The sequence below is a fragment of the Thunnus albacares genome, chromosome 6 (assembly GCF_914725855.1).
Source record: "Thunnus albacares chromosome 6, fThuAlb1.1, whole genome shotgun sequence".
NCBI lineage: Eukaryota > Metazoa > Chordata > Actinopteri > Scombriformes > Scombridae > Thunnus > Thunnus albacares.
This window is the reverse complement of record NC_058111.1, coordinates 13,445,794-13,467,515: the sequence shown is the minus strand read 5'-3', so window position 1 is coordinate 13,467,515 and position 21,722 is coordinate 13,445,794. Positions and strand designations below refer to the sequence as shown.

Below are 21,722 nucleotides of genomic sequence, written 5' to 3'. Positions count from 1 at the left end.
AATCCTATAATGTAAAGATTTTGCAGTTTATTGTATGATACATATGTTAAGTATAGAAACCCATTTCTGGCAGGAAAAGAAAAAAAATGGATGAGAAGTTAGTCTTCAAAAGCTCATGGAAAGTCCAAATTATGAGATAAAAGGTCAATATTTTTACTTAACTGTCTCATAATTTACATTTTTTATCTCATTATTATGATTAATTTTTACTCCCCAATTTACTAAGTCAGAATTATCAGAAGATAAGTTAAAAAATAGGAGAAAAAAAGTCAAAATACTGAGATAGTGAGTCAGACTTCTTAAATACAAAGTGAAAACTCTCTATACAGATCATTCATGTGTCTTTCCACTATCTTTAAAACTGCACCATGACAACAGCTCAGATAAATGTATATCTGAGAACATTTTGACCTCTTCATGTGTATGCAGTGCTGTAGCTGGAGCAGCATCTGTGAACCATATTATTCAGGATTATATATACATAAACAGCAATATCTTTTTGTACATATGCACCTGATTTTTTTTTCTTTTTTTTCAGCTTGTTATCACCTTCTTTTGAATGAAATTCATTATGAGAGGGCAAGTCAGAGCATCCTCTCCAGGCGGCTGTTATTAAAAACTGAAGAAAGCATCTCATCTGAGATATACAATGACACTGGCGAGGCTCAGTTGTGATTTCTCATACTTTGAATGTCTTTTCATGCTCCTTTTTGTCATCTGTAAATCCTAATCCAATTTGTCTTTCTCCAAAAGAAAACATTTTGTTCCCACAGACGCCTGGGTTCACTTTTAGGATCTCAGATGTTTGATAATAAAAACCATCAGAAAACAGTTGTCTTGTTTCAGGCTCTCTGTCGTGCTGAGCTACAAAGCAGTTGTCCTGTGAAGTATCACAGGGAGTGCATAAAGCAGATGCAATGCTGGTGTGAAGCAAATTGCCAATTAAGATTGAATCAGAATCGCTACTGTTTTCAGCCTTTGGAGGGAAACAGAACCAGGATGGTGCAAATACAGTGCATAATCATGCTGAGTCACATTTCAGTGGTTTACAAGGATCCATGCATATGTCAGACTTAAAAGGAAATTTTACAGTTTAACAAAGCAAAGAGTCGAACTCATAGTTGAGAATATGTTTTATTGTGCTGCACAAGCAGAATTAGATTATCTCTTCCTCAAAAAAATAAATCGTTGATGCATGTCTTAGGCTCAGACAAGGTCATTTTCATATTCCTTATGCTCGTCCAAATCTAATCTCCTCTGTAATGAAGGTAAAGAGTGATAAATGACAGGAGGCCCATTACACAGAGGGCTCATATCACCAAATATGTGGCAGGCATCCAGCCTTTAACAGGCACACACACACACACACACACAGCCCGACTGAGATTACTCACCGGCCTGACTGTCACAGCCCTCTGCTGCTTCTCCCCGCTGCACAATATGAGCGTGTCAGTGTGACTCCTACATTTTTAATGGAAATGTAGGAAGGAAGCAGTCAATGTCCAGAGCAAACTAATAGCTCCGATTTCACAGTGAGCATTCTTCAAACTCTAGTCACCTACAAACACTGATGATTCCAGCACATACGGGTAAGAAAAGAGGGCTTTTTCAACACAGAGAATGAATTTACAAGAATTCAATAGTGCAGAGTCATTCCAATTCATATTTTGATATAACAGAACTTATTCATATGTTTGCAAATGTCCTCTGATAGCTCATATTTTTTGCTGATATCCATGTGTGAGCGTTATTTTCATGCCTGATATTTTTACATGAGCAGAAGTTTTCACATGCTAGAAGAATTCAAAGTGTCACTTTCATTTCATGCCGCTGTATTTACCATGGGACTCTATTTGCTGAAGAGGTAACTGAAGCAATTATAGTCTATGTTTGCTGAGATTTTTGTGTAGGAGGATTTTAATGTCACTTATCCAAATGTCATCCTTTGCAATCCAACTGACGGTGCTATTATTATTACCTTTATATACTTTTTCAAATTAGATGGCAGTGTGGTGATGTTAGTTTGTCGGAAAAGCACTTATCAGTGAACACCAGCTATAAGAAAACCTGAACTAGGCCAAAACTGTTTGAAAGAAACCTACAAATAATCAACCATGATGCCAAAAATCCTCTTTGACAATAGGTACATAGATTAATGCGACAAAATAAGTCAACAACATTACAGACGGTGAAAGAAAATAAATCTAGAAACATTTATTAGGCTCTTAATTAAACTCTTAAACTTCTCATGAAGTAGCTTAAAGGATGCTCATCGGTTATAGATCACCTCAACCATTTGAAATAAAGATCGGTATTTGTAGGTTTCACCACTGACAGGCTGCACATTAAGAGTTCGTGAACATGGAGTCAATTAAAACTTAAGTCTGGTGATATTCAATATTTTATCTTATTGTCAACAATCTAATAAAAAGAAAAAGAAGTAAAAAAATAATCGAGTCTCACTGTAGCATTAGGTGACATGTTCCTTCATTATGATATAAATAGTCACTGTAGTTTATTTTGAGGCAATCCCACATACTCACTCATGCTCACTGAAGAGCACCAAATATGTATTAATACGCAGCTGAAAATAGTCCTCAGCCAATTCACTGTTTACTCCTGTTTGAGTAACTTTTGCTGAAAACTACAGTGACCAGCTGTTTTGAAATTATTTAATGGAATTTTAAGAAATAAGAATGTATACTGTATTTGTGAGGTGTTTTTCCAATATTTATGTCTTTAATGGCAGCGAATGAGCTTGAGGCTGAGTACGACAGACAAGATGTCAGAAGGTATTGAGTGATTGACTAACACACTGTCGGTTTTGGACGTTTCATGGGCGTTGTTGGTAATGAGAAAAAAAATAGAATAATGTCAGCGTTCTCCTTTAACAAGCGGCTGAAATAGAGCTAACAATGTCAAATAACAGGACCTTTCATGGAGAAAAGGAGTCCAATCTCATCAATGTGTAATAACAATGTTAGACAATTACAGAACCTATCCAATTTAATTTAAATGTCCCCTCTGGACATGTTTCCTCTGCTTGGAATAAATTGTGTGTGATGTGTTTTCCACAAAAAATGTCCAGATAATTTGTTAAAAATCCTTAAAATGACATCAACTCCCTCAGTGAAACCTATTAATATATGTAAATGTTGTTCATTTAAAAAGTTTAAAGATGTCTCCTGCTTCACTGTACAGTCCATTCTCAGTGTTTGTGCACTGACGGCTTCAAGTCTCTATATCACACTTGTGTAAGTTGTTTACTGACTCTCGACTGGCTCCAGACTGGTTGTGATGTCACAAATCACGCTCGCCTTTAATTCAGATTTTTCGGTGAGCACAGAGAAACTTTCCTCCTTCAGCAGCTGAAAGTGAAAACATCCTTCCAGTGTCAAACTCTGCACATGCATCATTCTGCACAGTGACGCTTAAACATCCAACTGAAGGAACAAGAAGAAAAACACGTTTTTGACTTTAATCTCAGCAATTCCACCCTGAGCCAAATGGTTTTATATTAAGGTTAGTAAAAATGAATACAGACTTGACTTTTTCGACATTGGGATGCTCTTTTGTGAGTATAATGGTTAATGGTCAGTGGTTAAAACAGCCAATTAACAATAAGGACACAGGTTTGATTCTTTGCTGTGGCCATATTTAAGATGATTCATGTCCTCAACCATGTGCATTTCTTCTGGGCGTGTCCTCCCTCCGTAGCATAGACGTGCAGTGTCAGGAGCAGAGGCTAAAATCGGCCCACAGGTACAAACGTGAGTGTGAGTGATTGTCTGTTAATCTGCATTAGCCCTGTGAGGGACTGCTGACCTGTCCAGGCTCTTTCCCTGTTGCCATCCACTGCTACACACCCACCAACCCATAAAATTTAAAAGCAGGTACTGCAGAGGTAATGAACAAATGCACAGAGACACTAGCGCTTCAGCTTCAGGCCACTAGATGGCACAAAAGTGTTGAAACATTTGATCTGAACTCTCTGCACTTTGTAGAAATAGTAAGGAGGTAAGTAAAGTTTATTTATATAGCACCTTTCACACCAGTCACAAAGTGCTTCACAGTCAAATAAATAAAACAAAGATAAACAACAGATAAAACACACAAGGGGAAATCGACAGAAATACCAGCCATCCATCACTCTGTTGTCTTCAGTCACTGTAAAATACAAAGTGCAACAAGGAGGAAATTGATGCTACAAAGACAGTCAGTCATGCCATGTAGGAGTCGACTGTCAAGGCTAAGCTCATCTGCCCCCATCTGGCAGAGAGATAACAGCATCTCCACCAACTTTAACAATGGAGGTATTCAGGAAAACTGTGAGGAGTGTTTTTCCTTATATAGATAGCCGCCGAAAGTGACACAAATCAGATACTGAAAATACTACCCCAGAAACATGTCTCGAACCAAATGCCAGCAAAGATTAGATTTAGTCAGTGTGCTTTGTGCAGACATTCATCATGTGCACGCCGCACGAAAGCACAGGCGGTGAAGTAGCCTTTAACATTTTTTTTGTCGAATGAGTTTCTAAAAATCTACCTGACCTACTGGAAATGTCGCTTACTGAGGGGGAACAAGGTGGAAAAGGCCTGAACATGCAAGCCGTGCAGTTTCATACGGGTGCTTCTTTCACTCTTGGTTCAAGTGATCAATTATTCACACGTTGCACTGACATCAAATTTCTAAAGTGTATATGTTCAGGATTTACACATTTGTCACAAACAAACATGGATATAAAAGTGGTTTTTGAACAAGAAATACACATTTTGATCCTAAATATTTCATTTTTTTTTTCTTGGTATTTGTCCTTTCAGGTGCAGTACGATTCATAAAAAGCAACACAAGACAGCACTTACAAACTATAAGTGTAACCTTAAAATCTGACAACAATAGGAGATGACAGGGGACAGTAGGTTCCACAATATGAGAACAACATAAATAAGTCAGGAGTGTAACTGCCTGTCAGACAGTAACTCTATTGAAGTAGATATAAAAACAAAACAACACACACACACACACGCCTTACAAATCCGTCTCTGTGTGTGAATGAGGGTTTAGTGGCATCATGTGTGTGCACGGGACGGCGTGTTGAGGTGAGGGCAATGCTCTCAGAAAACATGTGATGCTTAATATCATGTAATAAATCAATTATATTCCATTAAAAATACAAGACAGCGACCCACCTGCATTAATATTTCACCTGACGACCCATTTATTGTGATCTGAGCTGGGACCTCAGATTTATTCATTACAATGTAAAATCCCACAGCAGCTCCGGCTTTCTTTTATAAGTGACTGCACTATGTGTTCCTGCGAGACTTTTACCTGTGACTCTCGGTTCTGCTCTGAATTAGACTTTGTAATACATCAGGTAATGCATGATAATTGAGTTGACGTTACATTTATATAGACCAAAGTGTGTTTGAGTGTTTTCTAAAGGGTGAATTCATTATTTTAATGTTTCCAGATATGTATGGATGTAATGTTGGTCCATCTTATACTCAAATCTTAGCCAACATTAATTTTTTATTTATTAAAGCTGCTCTGAGGCATTTATTAAAACAAAGCCTCTGTTTTGAGTCCCCAGGCCCCCAAACAAGCAAATTAGAAATGTGAAGTCCGAGAATCTATCAAAAGCTGCTACAATCAATATTTCTATATTAACACTGAATCAAGTCACTACATGTTACGTGAAAGGGGTTGCTTGTAGTGACAAACCCACAGAGGATCAGTTCCTCTCAGCTCTATGAGCTTTACAATGTCTTTCAGCTCATTGTTTCATTTTCATGGCTGCAATTTCACTAATACAGCAGTTTTGATTCACTTTCACTGCTCTCATCCATGCATTGATCACTGATAATCAGTTATGTGCCTTTGTTTAAAGTGACTTTTAGCATTTCTTGTTTGAAAGTCACAAAGGTCTGTTAAAAGTATCTGAGTATCTGCTTACAATACCCGTCTCCATATTTGTTTTATTTGCTTTTTCCTTCATATTACTGCTGCACAGCATAATTAGTGAAGCAATTTAAACCAGACCAGCAGAGTACATGTAGCTCTGCTTTAAGATCCTGCAACTCCAGCTTTCTTTGATGGTTTCTTATAGTATTTTGTTTAGTGTGCTGTTGTGTTTAGTATGATATCTGAGCAGAGGAGTGGGCTGGACTGTGACTGTCTCTCTTTATCTAAATAGTGGTGCTCAGCCACAGTTTTTGAACTAACAGCAGGACCTGAGTGTTCTGGTTCACCTGCAAAACGTCACTAACAGAGACACAACAAAAACTACAAATGATGAGTCTCTTTAATAGACAACTGTTTGCCAACACATGTCAGTGTCGTGTTTATAGCTTATTTGCGCTGAACCTGAGCGGCCAAAAAAACAGGTAATGTAAGTTTAAAGTAAATTAAAGATCAACTTAACACCAGCTGAAATCTTGTTTCTGTTGAACTGTTTCTCTCCTTGCTGCAGTGATGTAAAGGTGTGCGTCAGTACTCCGTGACATCACTGTTGGATGTGGTTACAGGTGCACAGTCTACACCTGCTTTATCCTGTGCAGGGATGTGGGGGGGCTGAAACACACAACCATCCACACACACCTATTGTATGTGCAATTTGTGCTTCCCAATCTTACTGAACAGTATGTTTTTGGACATTGGAGAACTCCTACCCACTCTTATAGTAAAAGTTATTTTAGTTATTTTATTGTGACTTTTCACCTTGCAAAGCTAATTTTAAATGCGTCAACAAATTGTTAAGAGGGGAAACATAGTGAGAGAGAGAGAGAGAGAGAGAGAGAGAGAGAGAGAGAGACAGAGAGAGAGAGAGAGAGAGAGAGAGTGGAGGGGTGATACAAATAAAGCTTTACTGCACTTGAGAGTGTTTAGCACACAGCAATTTTATACAAAAGACAACTGCCAACACAATACCAAAATACAAATCCCACCTCAGCAATTGTGAACTTCAGCTATGACAGGTTCACATAGTTCAGCCAACTACATTTAAATGAGTGCCATCTTCTTGTCAAAATTGCAGTGAATTGCTGGGTTTTTGGCAGCATTTTTTTTCATTCAACTGTTCATTTATTTCTTCAGTTGTTATGTGTGCATATGAATACATTCCCCTTGCATCTCCCTGGATCCTCCAGGATGCTGACACAATATAAAAAAAATATTTCTATATTTCCTACATGTGATTTGGAGAATTTTGCACTCACGTTATTCCCAAAGGTGAGATGGGGGCTTAGGTTTGGGTCCCTGGGGTCAGCCCTGCATTCAAGACAAAAACAAGCAAACAAACAATGCATGCATGTTAATTATCATTATTATATGCTGCTCCGAGAAAAAAGAACCCAAACTAAATAACACAACATTTTTGGTACAAAAATAGTTGTTACATTAACTGATTAACTGCCCAATAAATGAGAGATATTTTCTCACTGAGCTGCAGTTGAGGTTTTGTGTGTTGCTGATGGCAGGGGGCGTCACCGAGCAGCTCAGGCAGGTGAATAAGCTCCTACAGTTCACTGTAGTACTGTGAGCGGGACCAGGAGCGACACACACTCAGGTAGAGACGGGTAGCAGAAGTAAATCAGACTGGATTCAACATAGAAGTAAAAGATAAAGAAAACTTGAATGCGTTTTGACCTCTTTCTGCTTTGTAAAGTGAAGGCGAACGGAGCCGCCGGTGCGCTCTGCGATGCCAGCCGCTGTTTGTAGGCGGGATGGGAAGAGGAGAGAAAGCTTTATGTGCAGACGTTGCCTCTCTGGTTTCTGTAGCGGACAGTTAATTGCTACCTGAAGACAATTAAGCGGGAGGTTGAGGAGTGCAGTGAGTGTGTGGTATCAACTTTGAAGAAGCTCCTGCCTGCCGGAGCAGCCAGTGGATGTTGTGCCATGGAGATAAAGACGAGACTTCGAGCCCTGCTGATGTTACTATGGATTTTTCAAGGTAAGCTAATTAATTTAGGCCACTGGACGGCCATTAAGCCGCGTGCTGCTGTCAGCGGCAGTGAAGGAAATAGTAGCCCAGTTTGTTTGAATGATGGAAAGTGATACATATGTGTTTCAAATGACATTTAAGAGGTAAAATTTTGGTTTTTCCTGAAAATCAAGACAATACATTACTCTTAAAAGACCAGGTTATACTCAAAGTCCACTTTTGAACAGATTAGACGGTCAAAAAAATATATAATTTATTTTTAACCAACTTATTCCATATAGGACAGGCTAATGTGATAGTTCTGAGGCTTAATTGTGATAATTTAAGTGAGTAAAGTAAAATAAAATATACAGAAAGTACTGTATGCACCTGTACCTGTGGGACCTTTAACACATGATGCATTAACACCAGATTTTGAGCTACTTTGCTTTAACTGAAAGTGAGTGTAAATGCATTCAAATGCATTCATTCCCTCATTGGCATTTATGAGAAGCTATTAGTCAACTCAGATACCAAAGATGTGTCATGATGAATCTGAGCCCCTCCTCCTTTCGTCCTCCAAGATATATAATTTTGAATTCAAATGCAGGAACGAGCACACTGAGAATTCATGAAATATGTAATTTTTATTGCTGTGAATTCTGCTGTGGCATGTGGCTTGCATTTTTTTAACCAGAGGTCTCCCTTTTAAGCACAGCACTACTACAGAGTACTCTTCATCTTAAGAGGGCATAATGTTGTTGCATGGTTGAATGCTCTGAAATGAATTTGAAGGAAGTCAAATGTTGTTGGTTTTTTTTGCTTTCTTTTAATGGTTATTGTCCCTTGTGAGGTTAAAAATAACATAAAAAGATGAATCTACCTGAAAGAGCCGGATGTCATTAAGAAATTCAGCCCAAGAAGTCGTAGCTGTCACATTTAGGGTCACTTAATAAAATGATGGCATCTAATATCGGCATTTTATGTCTGTTGTAAGCAACAAATGCACTGATAAGTTGATAAAAAATTGATAAAAATTCAAACAATAAGGCAGAATAGCTCATCAACAATGCTAAACAAATGTACACCAGATGTTTGATGTAAAGAAACATTACTAATTAAATGTTTCGCGCATCTTTTAGTAATTGGATTTAAAGACTTATTGCAATATTTTTCTATTAACTATCAGTTTTGACTGTGTTAGTTTATCCAAATGGATGTTGTTACTTCACATAATCACAAACACACAAAAATATTGTGTTAAATCTTGAGTTTACTCGCTCTTGTCAACACATATTCTACATCATTCAGGCTCAACTCAAAGAAGCCCTGAAGGCTTGTCTGACTTGGCCAGTCTTGTTTCTGTCAACTGTGCTGCTGCATCATAGCTTACCAGATGTTGGCTTCCCTCCAGTGTAGAAACCAGAGACACATCTTGTGTCTTTTATGTCAGGATTTGTTTGGTTCAAACTCAAAAGTTTCACTGAGGAGAAGTGTTGAAGAAAAAGGGTCATGATATCTATCTTCAAAACCTACTTTTAAAAGCTGAAATTACTAAGAGAGCATGTACTTCGTCCTGTTAACAGTTCAGAGGACACCTGGCTTAAACTGTGCGTTTTTTTGTACGCGTGAAAACCACTGTGGCGTGACATGGAGAAGAGGTGGAGGTGGTGGAGGGATACAGATACCTTTGAGTCCGTCTCGACAACAGACTTGACTGGAAATGCAACACAGAGGGTGTCCACAGGAAGGGACAGAGGAGACTCTGCTTCTTGAGGAAACTTCGATCCTTTAGCTCCTGTTCAGCAAGATGTTGCAAATCTTTGACCAGTCTGTTGCGGCCAGTGCATTATTCTTTGGTGCTCTCTGCTGGGGCGGCAGCACGAGAGCCAGGTGCACTAATAAGCTGTACAACCTGTTCATGAAAGCTGGCTCTGTGCTGGGGAAGCCTCTGTATACACTGGAGCTGGTTGTGGAGAGGAAGAGGATAAACAAACTAGTAAGCGTCATGGAGAACATTCCGAATCCCCTCCGTGACCTGCGGGTCAAACAGCAGAGCACTTTCCGTTAGAGACTTCTTCAGCTCCACCGTGACAAAGAACGCCACAGGAAGTAATTCCTGCTAGCTGCCATCAGTCTGTACAATGACTCTCCTCTGCGTTGACAGAGGGAACTCCTCGGACAGTGAAGACAAACTGCTCACCTGGACTTTTATTTATTTATTACGTTATCCATCACAGATGTTATATGTGAAATTCATCTGTGTATAATCTTTCAAATACTGTCTTTACTGTTACAAATGAGTATACTTTAAATTATTTATGTTTCAATGTACACTTAAAGGTGCAGTGTGTACGATTTAGTGAAATCTAGCAGAGATGAAAACACAACGATTCTTATTTTCATTATTATTATATAATCTTATTATGATTATACACTAATTAAAACATACTTATGAATATTATATGTTCTGCCAAGTCAATTCCACTAGATACTACTAAATTCTATCTATCTATCTATCTATCTATCTATCTATCTATCTATTGCATCTACCATCTTTTGATTTCGTGCATCTGCTAAACGGAATGAAACAAATGAATGACTTCAGTTTGTAGCTCACTGACAACTTCCACCACGTCCTGTTCAGATGATCGAATGGATTTCTCAATTTGCATGATGGATTTCTTTTCACATTTCTGACAGCAGCTAAGCCTGTCTGACTTTTGGCATCCTGCCTGTCAGAAACTTCAGAATTAGTGAATCAAGAAACTGGAGCGATAATGTGCCCGTCTGTCCGACTTCAAATGAGCAAAGTAGACTCCGCTGGTATTGATGAAACAGAGCAACTCATTCGTTTTGCATGAGAAGACCCATAGCTAATTGGTCAATAAATGCTAAAATAAATCTGGTAATACTCAGCTGCCGTCAGAATCCTTTTGATGATCTGAGACAAGACGGTTGACTGCATATGCTGAACATTTTTTTTAATGTTTTATAACCGTTGACAGCAGTAAATCACTTTCACTTGTACTATACAGAACACTCTTGCTATAACACATTACTGTTGCCAATCAGATAGCTCAAATTGGCCTGAGGACAGTGACAAGGTGACTTGGCTCCCAGCAGTCTGAATGTAGAGTTAGTTTAGTGTGCCAACTTCACCTCCTCTTGTAGAAATGCCATTCTCTTTGGCCCGGCTATTAAAATATTAACATGTCCTCAGCTGATTGTGTTCAGTGACGGCTGATTATAATGAGACGGGAGCCACTTGGCCCTGGTGTAAGCTCATGTTTGTGAGCCAGCTATATCCCTTTTCGCAGAATAACTCACAGAGCTTAGGGTAATTCTGATTATGTTTTGCATGATTAGCTAAACAAGAAATTAGACGGTCGTTGACCAGCATAGGAACAAACAGTGTTCCCAGCAGGGTGCTGCATGAGCATTAACTATCAGTGCAAAGCTTCCCTTTGGCTGGTCTCATTTGCTACCAGAGTATGCTAATAAAAACTCTGTCATCCAGAGATCTAGAAGATATCTAGAAGTCAAAGTCAAGGGCTCAAGTCCAGCTGACTTTGAGTTTGTACTTCTAGATACAAAGTATGTGTGTGACAGTTGGATAAATAAAGTTATCTTGAAAGTAAATATTGAAAAATACCAGAATACCAGATCAGTTTTGTCCATTGTTTCCAATAAAGCTGGCAGTGTCCTCAAAATTGTTGACGAAGATTACAGTTAGACGCTATGTGTAAAATTCTACTCCAATAATATTAAAACAGCAGTGTGTTATGGATCTTTTGACAGCAGCCATATGAGAAATCAGACTGTGGAACTGCTTAAACTGCAAAAAAGCCCACTAAAATGTCTGACATTCTTGAAATCCATCCAGTTGTCAGACAGCCAAATTGTTGATCTTTTGGGCAGTAAATCAGGTGCCGTGACCCCCTTCAAACTGAATGTAAAAAGCGACAACCTATCAGGCTGAAATTTGTCCTGATTCTAAGATGAGTCAGAGCAACAGGGGTCAAACTGGGGCTTACTCTGTACAAGAGCTGCAACGATTAGTCTATTAACCGATTAGTCGATAATTTCATTTCATATTCAGTAAACTAAATATCTTTTGGATGCGGACTGTTGGTTGGGACAAAAGAAACAGTCCTGGGAGATTGTCATCGACATTATTCACTGTCTTCTGACATTTTATAGACCAAACTACTATTCGATTAATTGAGAAAATAATCCATAATGAAAATAATCGTCAGTCGCAGCCCTAATCTGTACAGTGTCCACCTGCATTAACAAAAAGAACCATTGATAGAGAAACGGAGTCTGCAACAGTATAACAGTCTGTTGCACATCATGTATTTTGATCAATACAGATCAAATATTTAGTTTTTTCCCACATTCAAACAGTAGCTCATATTTTGAATAAGAAGTAACAGCCCCAACGAGTGACTTTGTTTCAGTCTATAATCATCATATTAACTTGTTCCAGTAATAAGTCCATCCCGACATTACTGAGCATCTGTATTCTGCTTTGAGATGAAGAATAAGTGTAAGAAGAATAACATGAAGAATTAAGAAAGTGTAGGAATTTTTTTAACCAGAATCTCTTCTCAGCTTCAGTTTTCTCCTCTTCTGCAGACTAACAAGCTGAAAAACATTAAAGTGAACATACTGGCCACCATTCGTCTCTGTCACCAGTACAATCTGCTCCTGAGAAAATATCCTGATGCTGTACATCTTCTGAGTCACTTTATTGAGCTGAATTTATCTTCCCCAGCTCAAACTAGTGATTCTTTTCTTGCACGGCTGCATTTGTTAGGCTGACACATACCTTCGTGTGGGTGTTCGTTGAGGGAGCCTAATTGACCATGTCCACTCTGTGTACCCTGACAAACACAGAGGACCCCTGTAGAGGGTTAAAACACTGATTGGAGGCAGAAAGAGCTGGCGCTACCTAAAGGATTCTCCCATGTAAAACTAGGTCAAATTAATTGGCTCACAATCGCTTGCCACACAATAAAGAGGGCAGTGGTGCACAGATTTTGATGTTCCTACGCACAACAGATGCTGCGTGTTCGACTTCATACTGACACAGATGTATCAAAACGTCGAGTTGTCTGAGTTGAGGATGTTTCATGGACAGTTGAGGAAGTGGAGGTTGACAGGTGTTGATTGGAGCTTTGCGTGCCGGCTCATTGAGCTAATGTGACTTTGAGGCAGATGATCAAGACAAGGACTTGTGAGACCGTGTTAACAGTGACACAGTACAGATTTTTATATTAAACTCTTATGATTTTACAGTGAATTTTCCTGCAATTAAGGAAAAGAGGTTGCATGTTGTTTGCAACCTCCTGCATCACTGAAGACATTATGCTTATGTTATGCATGTATGTATGTATGCACTCGCACATTTTTTCATGGTTTTGTTACAATCTGCGGGCTGTTTCTGCCTTGCTGTTACAAAGATAATATAATTATATTTAGCCATGCGCATTAAATTCTACATTTTCCCCCCACACTTGAAAGGAAACATGGCTCAAAAATACCATTATCATTATGCACACACACCAATCAGTATTTTGCTTACTGAACGGCTCGCTTTGATGTTTGGTACAGTACACTGCATTAGTGATTTGCCATCCACAGCACACACATTATCTAACTGTCCTATAATGCTAATCATCCACCAGTGTCTTTACTGAGTGTGGAATTATTTAGAAACACTACAGCAAAAAGTCTCGTGAAGAAAATGAAGAAGAGGCGGCATGCATAAACATCATCAGCACACTTCACAAACCATGACTTTAAAATGTTCTTTGGTTACTCCTGATGTTTGTTTATAAAGGAAGAAAACTTATCTACTGCAGCAGAGTTAACAATTCAGTCAATAACCCAGCCTAAGGGCTGAAAGAAAAGAGACTAGTTTGTATGACGTGATCGAACAACACAAGTGTTTATAGTTGTTCTGAACGGCGACGCTCGAAGGCAGACTGAAAAACTAGCTGTCATACAGAGGACCGAGACATGATAATTGTTCAAATACGGGGGTAACGATACATATTTTCAGACAGTCTCTGCTGGAAGGCATTCATGGTGTTGCACTCGGTTGTTCACATGAAGTGTGTGTGTATGTCGGTTTCAGAAATTACTGAAGCTGTCAGATACAACTACTATGGCTTGAGGCTGAAACCAGTGCGGAAATAGCCTCCCTTAAAGTGCAATGCCACGACAGCCGCTAGATGCTCACTCCAAAAAATCCCCTAACTCCAGTAGACTCCCATTCAAAAAGCATCAACTTCTCTCTAGAAATACTGAGTCAATAATTGATTCAACAAGTCATTATGGTCTCAATCACTAAATTCGGGCCCTCTAATAAGTATGCTGGTGGTCATTTTGAGGACTTATAATAGGCTTTGATGTCTGCGTGTGGGTGTTAATTGGCATCTGTGATTGACAGCTCACTCACCTGCTGCTCTCTCTGGCTCCGGGACTCGTACTGAGTCAAACCATTGTCACAATATTTTTAATATTTCCCTGATAATGATACCTGCCCTGTTAGTACAATTTAACTAATATTTGCCCAAGTGTGCACTGCTCGGTGTTTCCAGCAAGCTAGCGTTTGCTTAGGCCCGAGGTAGTGGGATGTGTTTCCAGAGTGAAAAAGGCAACACCCCACACTCCTTATTTGGAAGGTTTTGGCTCCAAACGGAAAACTCTGACCAAAAGCTGCAACTCTGGGCTTCAAACTGGCTCCAGTGCAAAACAATGGGTGATGTCACCCCTTGCTAGGTCCATCTTTATATACAGTCTATGACGCAAATCCCCAACTCTGTCATGGGAGAGTTGTGCTGGCAGGGGGTTTCTGAAGCTGTTCGCCCATCTGACAAGCACTGCTTATCCATTCAGGTGCAAAACTCTTGTGGAATCTGATGTGGCAGTCAATGTACAACTATATAGACAGAAAATAATACCATGCTCACAGATCCTCAGAGTATGTCTGAAAAAAGAAAATCAAGTGTAAATTATGGAGATCTTTTGTTTTGGTATTACAGATGTCAATTCCAAGCTTTGAAATGCATCAGAAGAAAAAGAGTTAAATCTCTGAATAAAACATTATGGCAAAATCAGGAGAATGTCAGGGTTTCGTCCCAGTTCTCTTCTTTAACCTTCTTCTTCTTCCTTATTTTGGAGTTGACCTCAGTTTGTAGAACAGAACAGAGCTTGGAGCGGTTGTGTTGCGTTTACAGTAACTCCACTACTCTCTAGAATAATGACTTGTACACATCATCAGAAGGTAAAAACAAAAATCACATTAACTTCTTAAACTTTTTTAAAACTCTTTTTCAAAGGGATCCCTTGACCTCTCACCTCAAGATATCTGAATAAAAATGGGTTCTATGGGTACTCACGAGTCTCCCCTTGCATGCCCACTTTATGCTAATCCCATGCAGTTTTTTGCATGAAGTATAAATATGTTATTTTCGCCTATTCTAAAAATGGTGTATTTGAATATTTCTGCATACTGGAGTCCCTAATCAGTCTTGGAATTGCATAAATTGGGTATGACTGGAAAGCTGAAACTCTTGTGGATTCAATGAGCCCAATTGTATTCATGTGTGGTGATGTTAGTCACAGTAGTCATTTCATTGCAGTGAGACCATGTTTTTAAACTTGACCTAACTGTATAAAATGATCACAGCCTTATGAAACTTTACAACCACAAACTAGAGACCTAGGGCATTCAGAGACAATATTAAAGATAATATTACAATATTAGACAATATTATTAATATTATATATTAATTTATATATATATATTATATTGTTTCCAGAACAGAAGTGCTCGCCATCCAATTACTGAAAAATATAATTCTTACAGAAATCTCCAAATGTCAAAAGTATACTATACAATATATACAATATACAATACTAAATCACAGCATGAATTTTTCTATGGTGTTCCTCAAAGTCTCTGTGTTAATGTGGTACTTTGGATGTATTTTTGACCATTTTTGTCATTTCTCGAGTGGTCAAAAATAGTTAAATTTTGTATCTAATCTGTGTAACAAATGGTATCAACCCAATAATTGCTGCAACAACTTATGAGACATAATAGAGCATGGGAATGGCCATTATATACTTCCATCATAATGCTCTAAGCCCTTCTCCACTCTTAAGTTTAAAAACTTGAATAGGTGCGTAACCCAAACACAATGTTTATTACAGATTTATGACTAGAAAGCTGCATCTCATATTAATCTTCAGGTTCCCAGCTTTCAGATGATGTATACCACTCCTATGTGGCATATACTGTTGACCTACTATCTGCCTATCTGAGATTCTCCTGTCCTGCCCTGAAAAAAGGCAAAAATGGGTCTATGGTAGGGAGGGGGGAAGTGGAAAAGGTTAAAAGTTGTATACAATTAAGTTTCACATGTATTGTACTATTCTAGCCTCCCACGCTGTGCACTTGAATTATTGAAATCACTTGGAGAAAGGGCTGCTCATACTGTAGTGATGGATTTGTTAAGATGGTGTTTTCTCATCTTTCATTCAGCAGCAGTGACCCTCACTTAAAAATTGCTTGAAAAATCGACACAGTCGCACTTTGTAGATTAGAAATGTATCAAGATACATAGCCAATATTTTTCCCTAAGAGCAAACATATTTATTAAAGATATACCACTATGAGTTTGCACAATATCTCTAGTAAACAATTAACAGACGTGTTCAAATCCCAGCTGGCACAGATACTGAGACATTATGACTGCCAATCACCAGCTTGTTTACTATATGCAAAGCACTTCTATGAGCAGAACCCTTGAGGATGAATTCCTCTTATCTGATCAGATATTAATATTTTTATGCAGTAGTAACAGAGATAACAGATGCTAAATAAGAGGTTGCTGATACTGTGCAACATTTAAAAATGGCTAAAACAGGCGTCTCCTGTCAAATACGACGACGGACTTGACAGGTTGTGAAAATACCGAATAGTGGTAGTTATAAAAGTATATTTTATGATGATGAAGCTGAGTTCCTGTATACCGCTATCAGTTGCTGCTATTGCCTTTAATTTTTCCTTAAAGGTACAATATGCAATATCTGGAAATCAAGCTAGCAGTAGCATGAGACTCGTACAGAAACAACTCCCTGTTTCTGCTCTGTAGCACTCCGCCCTTCACTAGCGTCCTCATGAACGTCTACAGCCAGTGTATTGATTTCTCTCCAGGGACGGGAAGTAACCAAGCTATTCTGACGGGTTTTACATCATCTTCACAGGTAAGAACTGCATACATTTTACAATCAGTTGCCACAATATGAAATGATAGATGGTTGTGTGCATTTTAATAAAAACAGTTACAGTTGCAATTCAATATATGTTGCTAAGATGGGCTAATATAAGTTGCTATATTTCATCTCATTGCTCATTAACGTAACAAATGGCAGGTATAATATTTTCTAATGACATGGCAGTGTAATCAACTGTATCTGTATATCAGTGACGTTAGGCTAAATAACAGAAAACAGCTCTCTGTATAATAAAATATGGTTCAACATTACCACAAACTACATAATCCGAAATGATCATACAGTTGAATTAACACCTTTCTGAAAACAGTTTCAACAAAAACTGATTCTAATCTTCATGAAGTCAGGATTTACTGCAAGACTGTTGTATTAGACTGCATTAGTTTTAGCTAATGCAGTGGACATGATACTCTAGCAACTAAGTCTTACTTCTGGCAGTTACTAGTTGTATTGTTTATTCAAGTAATTCAGCTGTCTTTTACAAGAAGAACTATCTGGCATACTAATTTGTTATTCTGGAGAAAGTCACCTTATAAAGTTATGTTTTCATTTTACTTTGCCAATAGACCGTCATTTGAAACCTGGACCTGGACAGCGTCACCAAGTCCTGCAGACCTGCCTGACTCAGGACACCAGCCTCATTTCTGATGTCCTTCTGATGCCATTAAGGATGAAGACAGACAAGCACCTAATCCACTTACCATCCCAGCACCACCCCAGTGGCCAGCAGACACCATACAGTTTCATTATGTAAATAGCTTTGTATTTATTTTTACTTCTCCCATATTTGTAATTTTGACTCATTTGTTTTCACTTTGTAATAAAATACTGCACCCGTCTTTGTGATATCCTAATTTGTCAAAAACATTTATATGATGCTTCATAATACTCGTTTTGGCTTAAAACAACACATATTGTGCCTACTTTTTTTTCTGGCACCATCAAAAAAGGTCCATTCAATGCAACGCAGTGTGATACAACATCATCACAGCACTCAAATAACCCAGAGCTGAATCATGAGCCCTCTGACTGAGTCAGCCAGAGCTGAAGTCTTGAAACCTGAAAAACTGTTTTGCATTGAATTGGTTTGTTGGTGTAACTATGTGTCATAACAGTACCAAAGCTAAATACCTATAAATCCAAAAGCATGACAGGCAATATGCTACAAAACTTTAAATTTTATCATACTTATGATAGAGATAATTACATATAAATGTGTCAGCTCTCTACTTGAAAGAATTACTAACCACTACCATGATAAATAAAATGTCAGACTTTAAAATGATATATACTGTTAAAGTAGTGTCCATCTCCTATCAAGGTTATGTTTTCTTTTCATTTGCCAGGTTTATCTGAAGGCTGCTGTTCTGGTCAACTGCTGGAGATTATTTTGTGGTACTTGTGGTGTCAAAAAACAAACCAACAACAACAATAACAACAAAAAAAAAAAAAACAGTTTAAAACAGTTTTCCAAATTATTATTCTTTACAGAAATATTGTTAAAAAAAAACCTTCATCAGTCGCTGGTTAGGATTTTGCAGTGACTTCAGAAAGGTAAAGGGAAACTACCAACGAAGAAACCCCAGAGCCAACATAGATGTTGAAATGCTACAGAGCCCAAACAAGCACCAACACCCCCTTTTCAACTGCTGAATAACTACATATAACTCTTGATAATTTTCAGTCTCCTTACAGCAATAGAAGTGATTACACACGGCAGACCAGAGGGCGTGTGACTGAGTTTACTTGGCTTTGTTATTCACGTAGAAAACTTCAGAAGGGAATATCTCTGCTGCTGCTGCTGCCATCCTCTGCAATGAGTCTGAGGTCACATAAGTCATTGACAACACCTCTCCACATTAAGATATGATTTGCAGCAAATTTCAACTAGAAAATATTCACCAGAAGTTGCATATTGTGCCTTTAACAGATGGCTCTTCTTAAAATTGCCCTTTGAATTAAACAGGTTGGAAACAGAAACATAAAAAACACAGCACAGATTTTGCTGCAGGGAATTAAATGTGTTGGAAAATCAGTTGCACATTTGATGTAGGTGCTTTAAGAAATGATGCTCCGTATGTTTAAGCAACATTTTTTTACACAAACAATCAGTGGAGATGGATCCTCTCAGCATGGATCATTAGTAAAGCTAATGCCAGGTTAGCTGCGACCACATCTTACTGCAGTGTCAGTCAGCATTTCACCTCATTAACTCCCACTGCTCACTAAGATTTGTGGTTATCAGGCACACTTGGTGTCAGACCACCACAAAGTCTTTGTTAAAAAATGATCTTCCGTGTATTCTGTTTGGTTCGTCGGATAAATCCATTTTTAAACCTACCCACAGGTTGTAACAGGGTCAAAAACAGGTTGTAGCGTAATTAAACTTAAAGATTCGGTGCGGTGAATCATAGAGGAATTCAGGCTGATTGAGCTAGTGGTGAAGCTGCTGGTGATGGAACCTGACATGTCACCTTTCCATCCACACTCCATCTTCATGTGACTAATGATGTGGCCACTGGTGACCAGTCCGGCTTGGCCACCAGGGAGATGAGACTATCAGGACACTTAGTACACCTCAATCTTCCTTCTCTGCCAATTAGATAGTCACTTTGCTCTAAAGTCTTTTCCAATACCTTATCTGAATCACAGAAGTTCTACAAAAGGAAACGCATCCAAATGAGGTGCGTTACATTTGTATGAGCCGCAGGTTTCCCTGCTGATTGTAGCCCATAAACGATGCATCTCAGAGGAGTGTGTCATTTACACCCCAGGCGTAGGCGAGGGTCGTGATGATTTAGACCAGGTGCACCCTGGGAAAATGGTACACACTAATGAGGTACATTCCCTCTTTAAATGAGACCTTTGCTATGGTAGAAACCAGCGTGTGAACTTCAGAGACCAGGCATACAAACACACAACGCCGAGGCCACTAACTATCATCTCCAGCGACGTTTGGTTCGAGACACACAAAAAAAATCCTATTCACACTGGTGTTCATTGCTCAGGAAAACAGTGTGGAAACTAATGTTGAGATGATTTCTGCAATTCATCACAATTACTGAACTACTGAAACTGAAAAGTGGCGTCAAAACTAATTGCAGGAGGTTTTCCACACTAAGACAGAGGCTTTTTTTTTTAAATAAGCAATATTACTTTAAAATCCTGTTTCATCAGCATTTTAAAATGTTTGCTTTTATCCAAAGAGAAAGATTGATTTTCAAGGGTAAAAGGCGTGAAAACTGCTGGTCTGTAAAGAAAAAAAAAAAACACCTTTATTCTTTTGACTTTGTAGTGCAGGAAGGAAATGGGCTGTCTGGTGCCAGCAGATGAGTTTTGCACTAAGACGCTGGAAGATTATAGTCCTGTTTGGCTGTTATAGGAGATGAATAGGAGATGGGATTTTTTTTTTTCTGCGGTGTCATAGGGTTGGATGGGTTTTCTGCGTAGATGTATTGGTGATAGGTTAGTTTTAAAATGGTAGATGATAGGCATGTGAAACTGATTTTTTTTTATGTGTAAAAGGACAGAATTGGTGTGTTTGGGTGGTTTTGTCTGAGAAGAGATGAGAGATTAGTATTCATTGAGGAGTAATCAGCATCCTTGCTCCTTTCTCCCTTCTCCCGTTGCTCGACTGTCTCGCCAGATGGAGGGGAGGGATGTTGTGGCCAGATTAATGCTGTCATCTGGTTTGAGGTGTAACCTGGTCTTACAGGCTTCAGGCGTGGTTATGTGAGGCTAAAGAAGGTCCCTCAGGTCAATCCTGTGGTGGCGAGGCAACTCAACTGTGCAGGCTTTCAGTTATTCCTCCTTACAGATTAAAACTGCATTACGCTGCGCCTCTGTAATGTTACTCCCTCTCATGTAATGCATTCTTCAAGGAAAGCTTTATATTACTTTGCTGAAGACTAATTTTCTGAGCTGCTCACCGTGTTTGTTACAATAAATCCTCCTGAAGTAGCCTTTGTTGTTTCTATAAAACCCACCGCTTAGTTTTCCAGCCCTCAAGTGTTTATCGCAGCTGTAACATCAATTTAGTTTGTGGATCAAATTTTCACTCCATTCGTTCCCTCCGGTGGTGAAGCGGTTGCCATTAGAATTAATACCTTCGGGGTGTTGACGCCAGAAATAGAAGCAACCTACCAAGCAGAATGAGAGGCCAAACTGTATTTTATAATCTCCGTGATCTGTCAAACCCAGGAATAATTGGCTCTTTGGGATGACTGAGAATTGAAGTCAGGCAGAGTAATGACCTTACCATCACTTGAAGTGACACTCCTGTCTGTAAGCCTCACCAGATGCCATTAGTATGTTTGATAGGAGAAATTTCTCCTCAGTGTCATCACTAATGTTAGCTTTACTGTGCAGTGGCTGTATCCAGTGTGGGATTAAAATTAAATGTTCAGGAGAAATTTATTGTATCTTTATTCCCCAGTTAGCAAGGAACAGAAACATGCCACTAACCATTTCTGTCACCAACTTT

General features: G+C 38.8%; 1 protein-coding gene and 1 long non-coding RNA gene across 3 annotated transcripts in view; one reads left to right on the top strand and one right to left on the bottom strand.

The window, feature by feature from the left end:
* Positions 1-1,173: 1,173 nt before the first annotated feature.
* On the bottom strand, positions 1,174-7,274 carry LOC122983649. Its single transcript, XR_006403750.1, has 3 exons — positions 7,221-7,274; positions 1,395-1,461; positions 1,174-1,257 (listed from the first exon to the last, which is right to left on the bottom strand). It is a non-coding gene; the product is annotated as an uncharacterized LOC122983649 (long non-coding RNA).
* A 235-nt stretch (positions 7,275-7,509) lies between these two features.
* Positions 7,510-21,722, top strand: part of esamb (endothelial cell adhesion molecule b) — a 48,981-nt gene continuing 34,768 nt past the window's right edge. The window contains exons 1-2 of one of the 2 annotated variants that reach the window (XM_044353566.1): positions 7,516-7,570; positions 7,670-7,954. In XM_044353566.1, coding sequence (XP_044209501.1) covers positions 7,900-7,954 — 55 coding nt within the window. In that variant the 5' untranslated portion in view covers positions 7,516-7,570; positions 7,670-7,899. Of the gene's footprint in view, positions 7,955-21,722 lie in introns of both variants that reach the window. The other variant, XM_044353565.1, reaches the window with a different exon arrangement.